General features: G+C 44.0%; 2 protein-coding genes and 1 long non-coding RNA gene across 4 annotated transcripts in view; 1 reads left to right on the top strand and 2 right to left on the bottom strand.

The window, feature by feature from the left end:
* LOC139584062 (long-chain-fatty-acid--CoA ligase 6-like) overlaps window positions 1-742 on the bottom strand; it is a 78,174-nt gene extending 77,432 nt beyond the window's left edge. For both annotated transcript variants that reach the window (XM_071415591.1, XM_071415598.1), the window contains exon 1: window positions 590-742. The gene's annotated coding sequence lies outside the window, so the exon portion shown is untranslated. The remainder of the gene's footprint in view (window positions 1-589) is intronic.
* A 4,241-nt stretch (window positions 743-4,983) lies between these two features.
* Window positions 4,984-8,834, top strand: LOC139584116 (uncharacterized). The gene is made up of 3 exons (XR_011676696.1): window positions 4,984-5,125; window positions 6,736-6,833; window positions 8,022-8,834. It is a non-coding gene; the product is annotated as an uncharacterized lncRNA (long non-coding RNA).
* On the bottom strand, window positions 7,389-17,816 carry LOC139584094 (solute carrier family 22 member 4-like). Its single transcript, XM_071415606.1, has 10 exons — window positions 17,341-17,816; window positions 16,557-16,660; window positions 12,506-12,660; window positions 12,209-12,380; window positions 11,995-12,121; window positions 11,648-11,748; window positions 8,432-8,646; window positions 8,014-8,196; window positions 7,775-7,910; window positions 7,389-7,529 (listed from the first exon to the last, which is right to left on the bottom strand). Exons 1-10 carry the CDS (start codon window positions 17,782-17,784, stop codon window positions 7,460-7,462), a joined length of 1,707 nt encoding a protein of 568 aa, XP_071271707.1. The 5' UTR covers window positions 17,785-17,816; the 3' UTR covers window positions 7,389-7,459.
* Window positions 17,817-18,639: the final 823 nt, after the last annotated feature.

Below are 18,639 nucleotides of genomic sequence, written 5' to 3'. Positions count from 1 at the left end.
AGGGCTCCAATATACACAAACTCTGACACCAAAGAGACATTAAAGAACAGAAATACAAATGTTCTTTAAAGATATTCACATTTATCTGCAAATTGTACACACACAGGCACGGACACACGTACGCAAGCACAACCCCCCCCCCCCCCCCCCCCCCCCCCACACACACACAAAACACACACACATCTATACATTCTAAAACTGAGGTCCATCAAAATTGATCAGTTATAAACAGCCGGAATGAATCTATGCTGCTTACGTGGTACAGCAATTCAAGGTATGGGTGGACGAGTTTCAAAAAGAGCATAGAAGCCTACGTAAGACAAGGGCATTTCATTTTTCTTTACAGTCCCTCACTTCCACTTTCTCACATAGCATGTCGGTAACAGATTATATGAAACTATGGAGCAAGTCAATAAATGCTTTATTACCAATACACACATTTGAGTGTATTTAGTATTACATTCTTACATGAACAACAGAAATACACAACCATGTTTTGACCAATCTTCTGTGAAAACATTGCTTTGGCAATCCCTAAGGCCTAAGTAATAGTTGTATCATATCCTTGGACATCTACATGCAAACTCACCTTCAATGCAGTGAGAAGATCATATTCCATAGTAAAACGCATTTCAGTGAATACATCCATAAATATACAGAAAATATCCTTAACATAAATAAAGATTGAGGGACCCAAGGATAGCAGGCTTTCGCTGTGTTTTCATGGCAGTCAGTTTTACTTTCACTTTTTGTTTGTATCCGTTGGGGGGGAGGGCTCTGGCATGGAAACTCTGCTTCTATATAACCAGCTGTATATTTGATCCGCTCAGGAAATGTAGATGTAAGGATATTAGTGATGATATTGCAAATTCAGTGCCTTCAGAAAGTAGTCGGACCCCTTGACTTTTTCCATATTTTGTAAGGTTACAGCCTTATTTTAAAATTGATTAAATCGTTTTTTCCCCTCCATCACAATGCCCCATGATGAAAAAGCAAAAACAGGTTTTTAGAAATTGTAGCAAATGTATAAAAAAAACTGAAACATCACATTTACATAGGTAGTTTTTTTGGTTGTGACACTCCAAGCTTGGCACACGTATATTTGGTGAGTTTCTCCCAGTCTTCTCTACAGATCCTCTCAAATTCAGTCAGGTTAGATTATGAGCGTCACTGCACAGCTGTTTTCAGGTCTCTCTAGAGATGTTCAATCTGGTTCAAGTCCCGGCTCTGGCTGGGCCACTCAAGGACATTCAGAGACTTGTCCCGGAGCCACTCCTGCGTTGTCTTGGCTGTGTGCTTAGGGTCGTTGTCGTGTTGGAAGGTGAACCTTTACCCCAGTCTGAGGTCCTGAGCGCTCTGGAGCAGGTTTTCATCAAGGATCTCTCTGTACTCCTTTCATCTTTGCCTCGATCCTGACTAGTCTCCTAGTCCCTGCTGCTGAAAAACATCCCCGCAGCATGATGCTGCCACCACCATGCTTCACCATAGGTATGGTGCCAGGTTTCCTCCAGATGTGACACTTGGCATTCAGGCCAAAGAGTTCAATCTTGGTTTCATCAGACGAGACAATCTTGTTTCTATTGGTCTGAGAGCCTTTAGGTGCCTTTTGGCAAACTCCAAGCGGACTGTCATGTGTCTTTTACTGAGGAGTGGTTTTCGTCTGGCCACTCTAACATAAAGGCCTGATTGGTGGAGTGCTGCAGAGATGCTTGTCCTTCTGGAAGGTCCCATCTCCACAGAGGAACTCTAAAGCTCTGTCAGAGTGACCATCGGGTTCTTGGTCAACTCCCTGACCAAGGCCCTTCTCCCCCGATTGCTCAGTTTGGCCAGGCGGCCAGCTCTGGGAAGGGTCTTGGTCGTTCCAAACTTCTTCCATTTAAGAATGATGGAGGCCACTGTGTTCTTGGGGACCTTCAATGATTCAGACATTTTTTGGTACCCTTCCCCAGATCTGTGCCTCGAACCACAATCCCGTCTTGGACCATTCCTTCGACCTCATGGCTTGGTTTTTGCTCTGACATTCACCGTCAACTGTGGGAACTTATATAGACAGGTGTGTGACTTTTCAAATCATGTCCAATCAATTGAATTTGCCACAGACGGACTCCAATCAAGTTGTGGGAACATCTCAAGGATGATGGGACAGCATTTAGCCTAGGGGCGGCAGGTAGCCTAGTGGTTAGAGCGTTGGACCAGTAACCGAAAGGTGACAAGGTAAAAATCTGTTGTTCTGCCCCTGAACAAGGCAGTTAATCCACTGTTCCCCTGTAGGCCGTCATTGTAAATAAAAAATGTGTTCTTAACTGACTTGCCAAGTTAAGTAAAGGTTAAATAAAAATAAATAAATGATCAATGGAAGTCTCATAGCAAAGGGTCTGAATACTTATGTAAATAAGGTATTTCTGTTTTTAATTTTTAATGCATTTGCAAAAGTTTATAAAACCTATTTTCACTTTGTCACTATGGGGTATTGTGTGTGGATTGCTGAGGAGATGTATTTATTTAATCCGTTTTAGAATTAGGCTGTAATGTAACAAAATGTTGAAAAAGTCAAGGGGTCTGAATACTTTCCAAAGGCACTGTATATGCACGGAGTGTACAAAACATTAGGAACACCTGCTCTTTCCATGACATAGACTGACCAGGTGAATCCAGGTGAAAGCTAAGTTCCTTTATTGATGTCACCTGTTAAATCCACTTCAATCAGTGTAGATGAAGGGGAGGAGACAGGTTAAAGAATGATTTTTAAGACTTGAGACAACTGAGACTTGGATTGTGAATGTGTGACATTCAAATAAAATGTTATTAGTCACATGCGCCTAATACAACAGGTGTAGACCTTACAGTGAAATGCTTACTTATGAGCCGCTAACTGACAGTGCAGTTAAAAAAAATATGGATAAGAATAAGAGATAAAAGTAACAAGTAATTAAAGAGCAGCAGTAAAAAATAACAGTATATACAGGGCAGTGCCCGGTACAGAGTCAATGTGCTGGGGCCCCGGTTAGTTGAGGTAGTATGTACATGTAGGTAGAGTTAATTAAAGTGAATATGCATAGATGACAACAGAGAGTGGCAGTGGTGTGGAGAGGGAAGGGGGAGTGCAATGCGAATTATCTGGATAGCCATTTGATTAGATGTTCAGCCGTCTTATGGCGTGGGGGTAGAAGCTGTTTAGAAGCCTCTTGGACCTAGACTTGGCGCTCCAGTACCGCTTACCGTGCAGTAGCAGAGAGAACAGTCTATGACTAGGATGGCTGGAGTCTTTGACAATTTTTAGGGCCTTCCTCTGACACCGCCTGGTATAGAGGTCCTAGATGGCAGGACGCTTGGCCCCAGTGATGTACTGAGCCATTCGCACTACCCTCTGTAGTGCCTTGCGGTCGGAGGCCGAGCAGTTGCCATACCAGGCAGTGATGCAACCAGTCAGGATGCTCTCGATGGTGCAGCTGTAGAACCTTTTGAGGATCTGAGTACCCATGCCAAATCTTTTCAGTCTCCTGATGGGGAATAGGTTTTGTCGTGCCCGCTTCACGACTGTCATGGTGCGCTTGGACCATGTTAGTTTGTTGGTTATGTGGATGCCAAGAAACTTGAAGCTCTCAACCTGCTCCACTGCAGCCCCATCGATGACAATGGGGGCGTGCTCGGTCCTCTTTTTCCTGTAGTCCACAATCATCTTCTTTGTCTTGATCACGTTGAGGGAGAGGTTGTTGTCCTGGCACCACACGGCCAGGTCTCTGACCTCCTCCCTATAGGCTGTCTCACTGTTGTCGGTGATCAGGACTACCACTGTTGTGTCATCGGCAAATTTAATGAGGGTGTTGGAGTCGTGCTTGGCCGTGCAGTCATGAGTGAACAGGGAGTACAGGAGGGGGCTGAGCACGCAACCCTGAGGGGACCCTGTGTTGAGGATCAGCGTGGCGGATGTGTTATTACCTACCCTTACCACCTGGGGGGCGGTCCGTCAGGAAGTCCAGGATCCAGTTGCAGAGGAATGTGTTTAGTCTCAGGGTCCTTAGTTTATCGATGAGCTTTGAGGGCACTATGGTGTTAAACGCTGAGATGTAGTCAACGAATAGCATTCTCACATGGGTGTTCCTTTTGTCCAGGTGGGAAAGGGCAGTGTGGAGTGCATCTGTGGATCTGTTGGGGCGACATGCAAATTGGAGTGGGTCTAGGGTTTCTGGGATGATGGTGTAGATGTGAGCCATGACCAGCCTTTCAAAGTACTTCATGGCTACAGACGTGAGTGCTACAGGTCGGTAGTCATTTAGGCGGGTTACCTTAGTGTTCTTGGGCACAGGCACTATGGTGGTCTGCTTAAAACATGTTGGTATTACAGACTCGGACAGGGAGAGGTTGAAAATGTCAGCTGCTAGTTGGTCAGCGCATGCTCTCAGTACACGTCCGGGTAATCCATCTGGCCCTGCGGCCTTGTGAATGTTGACCTGTCTAAAGGTCTTACTCACATTGGCTGCGGAGAGCGTGATCACACTGTCTTCCGGTACAGCTGGTGCTCTCATGCCTGTTTCAGTGTTATTTGCCTCGAAGCGAGCATAGAAGTAGTTTAGCTCGTCCGGTAGGCTCGTGTCACTGGTTAGCGCTCGGCTGTGCTTCCCTTTGTAGTCTGTAATGGTTTGCAAGCCCTGCCACATCCGACGAGCGTCAGAGCCGGTGTAGTATGATTCGATCTTAGTCCTGTATTGATGCTTTGCCTTTTTGATGGTTCGTCGGAGGGCATAGCGGGATTTCTTATAAGCTCCTGGGTTAGAGTCCCGCTCCTTGAAAGTGACAACTCTAGCCTTTAGCTCAGTGCGGATGCTGCCTGTAATCCATGGCTTCTGGTTGGGGTATGTACGTATGGTCACTGTGGGGATGACGTCATCGATGCACTTATTGATGAAGCCATTAGAATTCTACGTAATTCCATGCCAGAGCCCTCCCCCCAACTGATCACAACAAAAAGTGAAAGTAAAACTGACTGCCATGAAAACACAGCGCAAGCCTGCTATCCTTGGGTCCCTCAATCTCTATTTATGTTAAGGATATTTTCTGTATATTTATGGATGTATTCACTGAAATGCGTTTTACTATGGAATAGGATCTTCTCACTGCATCGAAGGTGAGTTTGCATGTAGATGTCCAAGGATATGATACAACTATTACTTAGGCCTTAGGGATTGCCAAAGCAATGTTTTCACAGAAGATTGGTCAAAACATGGTTGTGTATTTCTGTTGTTCATGTAAGAATGTAATACTAAATACACTCAAATGTGTGTATTGGTAATAAAGCATTTATTGACTTGCTCCATAGTTTCATATAATCTGTTACCGACGTGCTATGTGAGAAAGTGGAAGTGAGGGACTGTAAAGAAAAATGAAATGCCCTTGTCTTACGTAGGCTTCTATGCTCTTTTTGAAACTCGTCCACCCATTCCTTAAATTGCTGTACCACGTAAGCAGCATAGATTCATTCCGGTTGTTTATAACTGATCAATTTTGATGGACCTCAGTTTTAGAATGTATAGATGTGTGTGTGTGTTTTGTGTGTGTGTGTGTGTGTGTGTGTGTGCTTGCGTACGTGTGTCCGTGCCTGTGTGTGTACAATTTGCAGATAAATGTGAATATCTTTAAAGAACATTTGTATTTCTGTTCTTTAATGTCTCTTTGGTGTCAGAGTTTGTGTATATTGGAGCCCTAGGCAAATTGTCACTGGTAGGGGTTAAGTGAAATGTGTCAGATGCCATTTTATACATTTCCAAATATTCTATTTGGCTGGCCCATTGAAGAATTGATTACATCACTGCCTCTCTTTCTTTCCTTGTGACAAGTGATTGATACCACAACACGAGCTTTATTGGCACAAAAAAAATGCATCACTTCACACTTCAAAAGTTTGATAGAAGACCACAAGATGTCGCCAAGAGTATACTGCAAAAACATTGATTGTCCTAAGACGGGTTCATGCGAGGACTCGGTTACTCTCGTTACTCTCACAGTTTATAACAATAAAAGTATAAACTCATCTTTTAACCAGGTGTCATATGGTTTTTACTATGACAGTACTGTTAATGTGAAGCAATGTGTGAGGTATTTGCATGATTGTGAAGAGTTTTGTCACAACGCCTAAAGTTAGTTAGAAATGGCATGCTTGTATACAATGCACTGGTAGGCCTTTGTGCATGCAGGTAATTCTCTAGTATTAAACAGTCAAAATTCTAATAGGTGGTCCAGGGTTATTTTCCCTCTGGTTGCACATTGAACATGCTGATAGAAATTTGGTAAAACTGATTTAAGTTTCTCATTCAATGCTATCTTAGTGCCAGCCTCTGAATGTGGTGGTATGTAAATAGCTACAAAGAATATAGATGAAAACCCTCTCGGTAGGTAATGTGGTCTGCAGCTTATCATGAGAAACTCTACCCCAGACGAGCAGTAGGTCGAGACTTCCTGAGATATCGTGCACCAGCTGTTGTTTACAAAAATACATAGACCGCCGCCCCTTGTCTTACCAGACGCCGCTGTTCTATCCTGCCGGTACATCGTAAGATGTTACAGTTTTTAATGTCCCGTTGGTAGTTTAATCTTCCCAATAACTTGTCAATTTTATTGTCCAAAGATTGCATATTTGCTAGCAGAATTGAGGGGAGTGGGGGTTTATTCAATTGCCTCCGACTCCTCAGAAGGCAGCTCACCTTCCGGCCTCTCTTTCTCCGCCTCCTCTTCACACAGATCACTGGGGTCGGGGCCTGTTCCCGAGGGAGCCGTATATCCTCCGCCTCGGGCTTGTCAGAGTCGTGATAGAAGAAAAATGATTCTACTAGTCCGTGGTGAGTAATCGCAGTCCTGATTTCTAGTTATTTTAGGTCATAAGAGGCGGCAGCAGCAACATTATGTACAAAAATAGTAAAGAAATAAGTTACAAACAATGCAGATAAACAAACAAAAAAACACAATCAGTTGGGGGTGCGTAAAATGTCTGCCTTCTGCTCCGGCGCCATGTACAGTGCCCATTCAGAGGGTGAATGGGCAAGACAAAAGATGTGCCTTTGAAAGATGTGGCTTTGAAAGATGTGCCTTTGAATGGGGTATGGTGGTAGTTGTTGCCAGCCACACCGATTTGAGTGTGTCAAGAACTCCAACACTGCTGGGTTTTTCAAGCTCAACAGTTGCCTGTGTGTGTCAAGAATGGTCCACCACCCAAAGGACATCCAGCCAACCACAACAGTGGGAAGCAATGGAGTCAACATGGGCCAGCATCCCTGTGGAACGTTTTCGACACCTTGTGAAGTCCATGCTCTGACGAATTGAGGCTGCTCTGAGGGCAAAAGGGGGTGTTTTGTACACTCAGTGTATATGAACAATGACATATGAGATACAAATATAAATTAAAACATGTTCATTAAAAACCTTTATTCATGTACAGTGTCTTGTGGGAAGTAACAACGTGAGTCAGTTAAAATCTTTGTTCTTTTTCTACAACGGGATTGTTACTTGTATTTGCAGTTTTCTTCTTACTTCCGAACCTATTGCAAAATGAGAGACGTATAAGTGTAGCACATTATACAACATATACTTGCAATGTACTACTAGTACTACTGCTATTATAATTCTAATACTATTCCTAATGATAATTGCTGTAATTATGATACTAATAAACATTGTTGTTTTCATTATTGTGGCTATTATCATTATGCCATCATAAGAACAAGCTATGAAACGTTACCACATGCTATTAACTATTATAACACCTATGAAATACATGAATTACCCTCTAAGCTTCTGCATCTGTGGTATTGTCTCAGGGAGAACCTTTCCAAAACTCTCTGGTAGAACGAAACAAAGTAGGCTGGATAACACAGCCAGACTCCCAATCAAAATATATGGCAGGTACTTGTAATGATTACCTGGTAAAAGAGGGCAAGATTATATAGATACACTTTATTAACAGTCCAATGTTGACATTGATTGATTCATTAACTGTTTGATTAACTGATTGATTGGTCTTACCGAGGTAGATGATGAAGGGGGAGATGATATTGCCGATGCGTGCTGCCATGGAGCACGTCCCCATGGCCATGTTCCTCACCACAGTGGGGAAGAGCTCCGACGTGACGGCGTACACCACACAGAACGCTGTGGTGATGCCAAACTTCCCCACCATCTCCAGGAAGAGGGCCACTCCTGGGAGATCTGAGTGGCGACGTCAATCAGGGGTTAATATCTTGTATCGGAGCTCTGACAAGACATTCTTGACCTTCACACACGCATATCAAATGGACATCAAGAGCTCATGTTTTCACACAAATGAAACAGTATTTGATTATGTGCAGTAGGAAACGCTTATGGGTTTTACATTGCTTTGTTCATAATGAACTGAACATAAAATAGTGGATCCCCTAGACTAGAAATGACATTTTAACATTACCTGCTGGGATCATCTGGATGAAGAGAATAACAGAACCGCCAAAAAACAGAGTGGATGACTGGCAGAATCTTCGATAGCAAAATTTCAGCAGTAACATAGCGAGTATATAGGCTGGCACTTCTACAACTGCAGACAGGAAGAAGTTGATATAGGAATTCCCATGCAGGTTAGTGGTATTGAATAGCAGTGCATAGTAGGCCATGGTGATGACCATCCTAAAGGGACAATAGGAAAATAACATAAATACTGCAATCAGTAGTCATCATACATTATTTATAGCTCTCTAAGATTGCAAATACTGGTTGTAGTACATGTAACCCAGGTCAAGTAATGGGTCTGATATTAATAACAGTGTGATGATTGATAATAGTCTGATATTAATAAAATGATGAGAGACCAACAAGTCACAAATTGCTGTGAAATAAATGTCTGAATAACCAACCTACAACTAGCCAATCGGAATCCAGTCCTTGGATTTGGTCACACCCACAAGGCCAATCTGACATGCCAGTACAAACTACCACGAAGGTATGGAGAAAAGCTACATGCAATTTTCTGAAGATGACACAAAGAAAAGCGGAATAAACTCGACCAAAATCCTCTTACAAATGCAAAATATACACTTGTGTTAAAACTGTACACTGTTTTAACACAGTTGCAGCCGACAGTATTTTTCAGTTACAATATTTTCCGTTAAAACACTTTTCTGGCATCCTTCTTCCGTGACACACAGGTGTTCAGAGACGTTACATAGCTAATTGGAACAGGTGGTCGCCTCTCTCTTCCATAAACACACTGAAACATGGAAATAAGGCCACGAAGGAATTGTGTTATAAAGGTGTGAGGTAATTTAACCTTTTTTTTTTTTTAATTCTAGACAATTTGGAAGGTAAGTTCCAGATGTTTCTAAAACCGTATTGCAACCAAGGCATATTAACATTTAGACAGAGCGTTGGGGCAGTGTCGGAGCATCGGGGCATTTCCCTCACACTTCAGATACAGTATGTGACCTGTTTCAGGAAACTAGTCATATGTTGCACTTCAATACTTCACAGGAGAGGCATTTGAACATACAACTTATATATTTTTTGGGGGGGGGGGGTAGAAATGCCGTCTGGAACATGTGAACTTTCACGTGCCTTAAAAAACAAACTTGTATGCCATCTGTAAATACGAATTCAATTGTTAAATTAAGAGCCGAGTTGGTTTAGCCACGGAAAAGGCAGGAACCTTCCCGCTAGCCATGATTGGCTGAGATAATTAATGGATGAGGCTGGACATGCTGAGCGATGAGTTCGGATTGGTCTGCCATGTAGCTCGCATCTGTGTATAACATGAGCTGGTCAGTATGTGTAGGTAATCCTTTCTAACGCAGCTTTAAAAAAAAGATTTCACATAGTACAACTGCAAAAGTGTTCCTCTCCACTTTCTGGAGGACCGAGTTTTGAAATCAGTGGAATGCCCAGTGGAATTAGAGTATGATAGCGAAAGAAATTGAGAACATTCTGGCGTTTGTTTTCAAATATGCAGAGGGAGTCGAAAAGAGAACACACAGAAGGCTACTGTTGTATAAAACACCTTTCTCCGGATTACATCTTCAAACTAAGGGCAACCATGACATCCGTGACAGAGAGGGATTATGGTTAATTGTTTAGATAGCTAGTTAGATGTCTAAACAAAAGACTCCACCAAGTAACCATTTCACTGTACTGTTTACAACTCTGTATGTGACAAATAAACTTTTGTTTTATTTGACATACTATGTGTTTACCAGAGACAGTAATGTGAAAAACAACATGACCTCTATCAAAGTCAAATTACGATATAACGTTAGGCCAAAGAGACAGTGTCCAAATCATAAAGTTCTCCGGTAGAATGCCCTGTTTAATTTCATCACACTCACCACAGCAAGCTATTTTCTGTAATTAGCTTGCCATTAACTTGTAAATAATGATCTTGTTGTGAATTTATTTTCTTGCAACAAAGAATACAAATTAGTTAAAGTGAAGACATTGGGGGCTACTGTATATGACGTGGTCATTATTTGAACTGGACTGAACATTATTTCTAGCTAGCTAACAAGCTAGAAAGAACCAAAACATTTTGAAAGTTGGTTTTAGTTGCCTGGTTTGACATATACTGAATTGTTTTTTAAACAGGTGGGTTTATTGGTGTTAAAATACACCAGTTATGCTATTTTAGACCACCAGGCTGCTGATGTCATGCAGTCTGTAGTTTTTGTGTTCATACTTTTTCATAACGACAATGACAAGTTTGATGTCGGACGACAACAGAATGTTCATGATGTCACGGCGACAACTGTTGATAGATGTAGTATAAACAAGCCTTTAGTCTTGAAATCTTTTGTTGTTTAGTACATGGCCTTACATGGGAATCTTTAAAGAGATGGGGGGGGGGGGGGGGGGGGCTAAGGCTTAAGTGAACGATGCTGAATGGGTGTAGACAAAGAAGAGCTCTCAAGTAGGTGTACCAAAACATTCAAGGGCCATTTTCTCAAAAGTGGGGTTACAAGTTGATCAGCTTTCAAAGTAGAATTACTTAACCATTGTTCATCAACTGTAATGTACTGTATGACATGCCATTTTATATCTCTGAGTCTCTATTTTTATCCAAAGTAAAAAACACAATTTCAAATTTTGCTACATAAGACCTAATCGAGCCGGTCAGTCACATATGTATGTGAAAACACTCTAACGCACTAGCATTACTGTCTATGAATTGGCAAGGCTAGCTCATGCTAGCTTCTTGAACTGCACTGTTGGTTAAGGGCTTGTAAGTAAGTATTTCACGGTAAAGTCTACACTTGTTGTATTCAGCGCATGTGACAAATAAAGTTTGAATTTGATTTGATTTTGAAGCAGCCCATTGGATTCCACAACACTTCCCGCAGCTACTATATCATGTTAGGTCATGGAATCCAACGGGCTGCTAAAGCATAAGCTAGCCTAGCATGCTGACTAAAAAGACACTAGTGCACATGCATAGATAATCAATCAATCAATCAAATGTATTTATAAAGCCCTTTTTACATACTCTGTGTGACTGTGAGAGCCTTGCATCATGATCATCTCAAAATGTGCGGTGCTGCTCGTGGCAACATCATAAAGGAGAGTCTATCTTTAATGAGTGATAAGACTCTGGTATTTTAAGCATATCTTGGAATACAACTATAATGCAATGGAGAGCACAACTTACCACAAAAGAGAACAAATTAGTATAACTGAGACCATGTTACAGTTCTGTAGGATGTCCAAGAAATTATATTTCTTGTCCATATTTTTGCAGGCATCCTCAATCTATTGTAGGGCAGAAATACTGTAAGTTTAAAAACTTCCAAGTTTGCAATGCACATTCTCCTTCCACTTTAGGATTTTCCCCCTTCCAACCTAAATTTTTCTGTATTTTTGAGGTGTCGTCCAAGTTCACTTGTCACATAGGTGTAATTGTCGCTGTATCCATTTTTTTCTTTGTAGCTATAGTGTAAGTGTGACCTATTCTGTTACCCTCAAATCTAGACCTATTCACTAAAGGTAACTGCTTACCTCAATGGGAGTGAAGATGACCTCTGGTGCTTCAACTCCGTTCCTCCTGGCAGCGTCTCTCAGTATGGCCTCAGCCTCCTCAACTCTTCCCTGAGAGAGCAGCCATCTGGGAGACTCTGGGATTAACCTGTGCCAATCAAACATACAGTAGGTAGTACAGTTAGACCATGTCCTCAACTAGACAGTGTTGAGGGTCCTCAATTCATCAACTCACCACCAGAGGGGGATGTACATCAGTCCAGAACCAGCCATGGGTACCAGAAGCCACCTCCAATCACGGATGAAGTAGGCCACCGCTGGCATGAACATTTGGCCCAAACCAGATCCCATGAACACGCCCAGGGAGCAAAACACTACGCGTGTCCCAGGGCTCAGAATCTCGGATCCTGCAGACACCAACCAGCACACAGGTCAAAGGTGTATTATGTCATGTGTTCTTAATGGATAAATCTGAAGTTGAGCTGTTACGAATTAATGGAAGTTAATTTTTTTATTAAAGTTTGTCACAAACCTAACACATAAGCTACCACATAGTTGGAGAATCCACCAAAGCCCACAAAGAAGAAGATGGCGCTGAATGCCTCCCAGTTTGGGGAGAATATCTGGGCGAATATAGCTACAGTCTGTAACACCATCATGGAAAAGAGCACTGGCCTTCTTCCGAACCTGTCAAAAGTTATGAACAACTCTAATTGGATTATTATTTAGCCCAGGGATGGGCAACTCCAGTCCTCGTGGGCCGGAGTGGTGTCAAACTCTTCCCCAATCCCTAGCAAAGCTGAACAAACGAATTACATTCTAAACTGAAGATCCTGATTAGTTGATTAGTTGATCAGATGTGTTAGCTGGGGATGGGGAAAAAGTGTGACACCAATCAGGAGATGCCTATCCCTGATTTAGCCTATTAATGGAATTTAAAAGATGCACAGTGAAGATATGGCAGTAAGACGATATGGCATTAAGAAAAGTATTTATTGTGAACTGCTCCAATCCAAATGTAATCTATGAACTGTTAAGTCATAACATCTTTTGTGTTGCACGATTTTAATGGGGTTGTTTTAGATCACTGAAGTTCATATTCACTTTAGAGTGATTAACACAATGCTTAGCATATGAATATATTCTCAATGTTTGAAATACACATGATTTCTAGTGTTTGTGACACTCAAGGTACAGGTTGATGGACACTGATTGTTAAGTAAGTATTATTCTCCTATATGTTGATAGTGGTTGTATAATGACCAAGGACACACTAATTGTTCACTGTTGTATTTTATGAGATCCTGTGAACACTGTGGGATTCTGTAGCAGCAGACAAAGACACTGCATTTTGTTTTGACTTCCTGCAAGCCTCTTACAATTAGAATTATATTTTCACAACTGTAACGTCGTTCCTCTCTCTCTTCATACGAAGAGGAGGGGCAGGAATTAAACCAAGGTGCAGCGTGTTGAAATGACATGACGTAATTTATTTAAACCAGAACAAAACGAACTATACTTAAAGAGAATACAAAATAACAAAACGAAAGTAGACAGACTTAGAACGACGAACTTACAATACACACGCAGAACGAACAAGTACTTACTACAAAAACAGACGAACGAACGACACAGTCCCGTATGGTGCAAAACAAACACAAACACAGGAGACAACCACCCACAACGAACACTGTGAAAACACCTACCTAAATATGACTCTTAATTAGAGGAACGCCAAACACATGCCTCTAATTAAGAGCCATACCAGGCAACCCATAAACCAACATAGAAACAGAAAACATAGAAATGCCCACCCAAACTCACGCCCTGACCATCACACACATACAAAACAACAGAAAACAGGTCAGGAACGTGACAGAACCCCCCCCTCAAGGTGCGAACGCCGGGCGCACCAGCACAAAGTCCAGGGGAGGGTCTGGGTGGGCATCTGACCACGGTGGTGGCTCAGGCTCCGGACGCTGTCCCCACCCCACCATAGTCACTCCCCGCTTCTGTATCCCCCTCCCAATGACCACCCTCCAACTAACACCACCTAAATGAAGGGGCAGCACCGGGATAAGGGGCAGCACCGGGATAAGGGGCAGCACCGGGATAAGGGGCAGCACCGGGATAAGGGGCGGCAGGTCCTGGCTGAGGGACTCCGGCAGGTCCGGGCTGAGGGACACCGGCAGGTCCGGGCTGAGGGACTCCGGCAGCTCATGACTGTAGGGCAGCTCATGACTGTAGGGCAGCTCATGACTGTAGGGCAGCTCATGACTGTAGGGCAGCTCATGACTGTAGGGCAGCTCATGACTGTAGGGCAGCTCATGACTGTAGGGCAGCTCATGACTGTAGGGCAGCTCATAACTGTAGGGCAGCTCATGACTGTAGGGCAGCTCCTGACTGTAGGGCAGCTCCTGACTGGCTGGCGGCTCTGGCAGATCCTGACTGGCTGGCGGCTCTGGCAGATCCTGACTGGCTGGCGGCTCTGGCAGCTCCTGACTGGCTGGCGGCTCTGGCAGCTCCTGACTGGCTGGCGGCTCTGGCAGCTCCTGACTGGCTGGCGGCTCTGGCAGCCCCTGACTGGCTGGCGGCTCTGGCAGCCCCTGACTGGCTGGCGGCTCTGGCAGCTCCTGACTGACGGGCGGCTCTAATGGCTCGGGACAGACGGGCGGCTCAGAAGGCGCTGGGCAGAAGGATGGCTCAGAAGGCGCTGGGCAGACGGATGGCTCAGAAAGCGCTGGGCAGACGGATGGCTCAGAAAGCGCTGGGCAGACGGATGGCTCAGACGGCGCTGGGCAGACAGATGGCTCAGACGGCGCTGGGCAGACAGATGGCTCATACGGCGCTGGGCAGACAGATGGCTCATACGGAGCTGGGCAGACAGATGGCTCAGACGGAGCTGGGCAGACAGATGGCTCAGACGGAGCTGGGCAGACAGGCAGTGCAGAAAGCGTTGGGCAGACGGCCGACTCTGCCCTGCTGAGGCGCACAGTAGGCCTGGTGCGTGGTGCCGGAACTGGAGGTACCGGGAGGACGGCACGCACTTCAAGGCTAGTGCGGGGAGCAGGAACAGGGCACACTGACCTCTCGACGCGCACTATAGGCCTGGTGCGTGGTACCGGAACTGGAGGTACCGGGCTGAGGGCACGCACCTCAGGGCGAGTGCGGGGAGAAGGAACAGTGCGTACAGGGCTCTGGAGACGCACAGATGGCTTAGTGCGTGGTGCCGGAACTGGAGGCACTGGGCTGGAGACACGCACCATAGGGAGAGTGCGTGGAGGAGGAACAGGGCTCTGGAGACGCACAGGTGGCTTAGTGCGTGGTGCTGGAACTGGTGGTACTGGGCTGGGGCGAGGAGGTAGTGCCGGAAATACCGGACCGTGTAGGCTTACTGGCTCTCTTGAGCATGGAGCCTGCCCAACCTTACCTGGTTGAATGCTCCCGGTCGCCCGACCAGTGCGGGGAGGTGGAATAACCCGCACCGGGCTATGTAGGAGAACCGGGGAAACCATGCGAAAGGCAGGTGCCATGTATGCCGGCCCGAGGAGACGCACTGGAGACCAGACGCGTTGAGCCGGCCTCATGACACCTGGCTCAATGCCCAATCTAGCCCTACCAGTGCGGGGAGGTGGAATAACCCGCACTGGGCTATGCACTCGTACAGGAGACACCGTGCGCTCTACTGCGTAACACGGCGTCTGCCCGTACTCCCGCTCTCCACGGTTAGCCTGAGAAGTGGGCGCAGGTCTCCTACCTGCCCTTGGCCCACTACCTCTTAGCCCCCCCCAAGAAATTTTTGGGTGTTACTCTCGGGTTTCCAGCCACTCTGCCTTGCAAGCGCCTCATAATGCCGCCTCTCCGCTTTCGCTGCCTCCAGCTCCGCTTTGGGGCGGCGACACTCCACTGGCTGTGCCCAGGGTCCTTTACCGTCCAGAATCTCCTCCCATGTCCATTCCTCCTTATACTGCTGCTGCTGTTGCTGCTGCCCGTTGCCACGCTGCTTGGTTCTGGATTGGTGGGTGGTTCTGTAACGTCGTTCCTCTCTCTCTTCATACGAAGAGGGGCAGGAATTAAACCAAGGTGCAGCGTGTTGAAATGACATGACGTAATTTATTTAAACCAGAACAAAACAAACTATACTTAAAGAGAATACAAAATAACAAAACGAAAGTAGACAGACTTAGAACGACGAACTTACAATACACACGCAGAACGAACAAGTACTTACTACAAAAACAGACGAACGAACGACACAGTCCCGTATGGTGCAAAGCAAACACAAACACAGGAGACAACCACCCACAACGAACACTGTGAAAACACCTACCTAAATATGACTCTTAATTAGAGGAACGCCAAACACCTGCCTCTAATTAAGAGCCATACCAGGCAACCCATAAACCAACATAGAAACAGAAAACATAGAAATGCCCACCCAAACTCACGCCCTGACCATCACACACATACAAAACAACAGAAAACAGGTCAGGAACGTGACAACAACTCAATGTAAGAACCACAGAAGTCCTTATGGATATGATGTTCTTCATTCTTTCCAAACTTGTCTCTGTCATACACACCTGTCGGACAGCTGTCCTGTGATAAAGGTTCCCACCAGAACACCAAGGAAGTATATTGAGGATGTCAGAGGCTCTTTGAACTCATTGTCACATACCAGGTCCCACTGCAAAACAAACCATTAGTGACAGACAGATCAGCTACTAATCAGTGTAGAAGATGGAACCCTTTGTATATTTGGAGGAATCCTCGACTATGGATCTATAGGTCTGTGTTGCTCCCAGCCCAGCATGAGGGTAGCCACTTCATTTAATTCTGGGAGCAAAAGTGTCAAAATCAGAACTAGTAGAAACAGAAGATTTGTCACCTCGTCACCACAGAAGCACCACAAACTGTCCGGTTAAAAACCTTAAAATCTCTGCCTCCACTTCAAGCACGATTCGTCTAAGGAATCAGTGCACTAAATAATGATTTGTCAAAAGAATCATTGACACTGTGCTCTTCAACAGAAGACTGTTTTCCCCGACCGCAGACGGTTAATATTTGATACAGGTCATTTTAGCTCTCTTCAAAAGTTGACATGAAATGTGAAAATGTCAAGTTAAGCTGACTGCATATGCCATTGAGGGCTTGTGGACTTTATCTCGACACCCTTCAAGGAAACTCATTCTTGAACTTTAAAAACAAAGTTCCTTGTTGTATAGATATCATTCCATATTTACCCATTTTCCTGGATTACAAGGTGTGTACATATGATTTTAGACAATTGTTTTGTACTGTAAAATGTGTGATATTTTACATGTTACAATGAAAGTAGAATGTATATTGTGAATATTCCTGACTCACCTCAGTGACAATTGTTGACTGGTAGACCTCTTTGCTGTATTTCCAACCATCCAAGCAACTCTCCAGCTCAATTTCACTCACGTTGATATCCACATTTGGGACGATGTTAAGGTTAGAGTAGTTTCTAACGGTCTCCAATTTGAGCCTTAAGCAAGAGCTAAGCTGTGACACACCATTCATTGTAACCATGGGGATTGTCACATTTTTCCACGTCTCACTGACGTTATACTCCTCAGGAATATAGCATTGGTGTGGTGGTGTATCACCTACAAACACAATATAAATACCAACAAACCCATTTGGGAGGATGCTGGCAGCCAATGCAAAGAAAATCGTCCGCTGAAAGGGTCCCCATGTTCCCAAGAAAGACGTAATTTCATCATAATCACGAACTTGGCTACTCCCGCTCACAAGGTTTTTCAGTTGCTTGCACATTGCACACATGTGGAGCAGCAGCCACTCATAAGGCTCGAGAGGTTATGGGACTCTTTATACATAACTCAGCAGTTACGCAGTTATGAAATGTCAGCCGGGCACCCAAGTTAAAATTCAAGAGGATCTTCCTTTATCTTTTAACCTGTGCGAGGTTAAAGTCCAAATGCTGAGATAAGTTTTGTAGCTTAACCATTAATTTTGTCTGCTGGTTGTATGAAGATTAGATGTGCAGTACAGTAAAGTCATATTTATATTACGTTTACATAGAATTACAAAGGGGTGTAATTCCAACAACTCCTCTGTACCTTATCTACCTCAAGACAATTTCCACACATGCCCACTAAAACCTAAAGGAAGTGTATATTAATTGACCTTATCTCACAAATCTGGAGGATCACATTTTACACAGTAGTAAACCACCTGGCTTGAATAATACTTGAATAGGAGAAATCTGCATATTGCATATTAAATACAATATAATATAATAGTCACTGATTCTTCACCAAAGTGGTGCTTGGAAGTGAAGTCATGAAAATGAATTCAACGCAATGTAAAAAATATATGAACTTACCACACATTGTTTTACCTTCCTGACATTCAAATATGATATCAGCATATGGCCTCTAGATGTCACAGTACATCATCACTTTGTCACATTATGTCATCAGACACAGATGACATGAATCTAGAAAAAGCCTCTGCCCTCAAATTATTCATACACTTTTACAAAGGACCCAAACAAAATACTTGAGCATTAGTCACCTCAATAGGATCTAATTGATAATCTAAGTAACCTGCAACGATCTTTATGCATAGAATTCAATACAATCTGCTCTACGGAAAACAAATATGATCATAAAAGTG

Source organism: Salvelinus alpinus, chromosome 1 (genome assembly GCF_045679555.1).
Source record: "Salvelinus alpinus chromosome 1, SLU_Salpinus.1, whole genome shotgun sequence".
NCBI lineage: Eukaryota > Metazoa > Chordata > Actinopteri > Salmoniformes > Salmonidae > Salvelinus > Salvelinus alpinus.
This window is presented reverse-complemented; position numbering and strand designations above follow the sequence as displayed.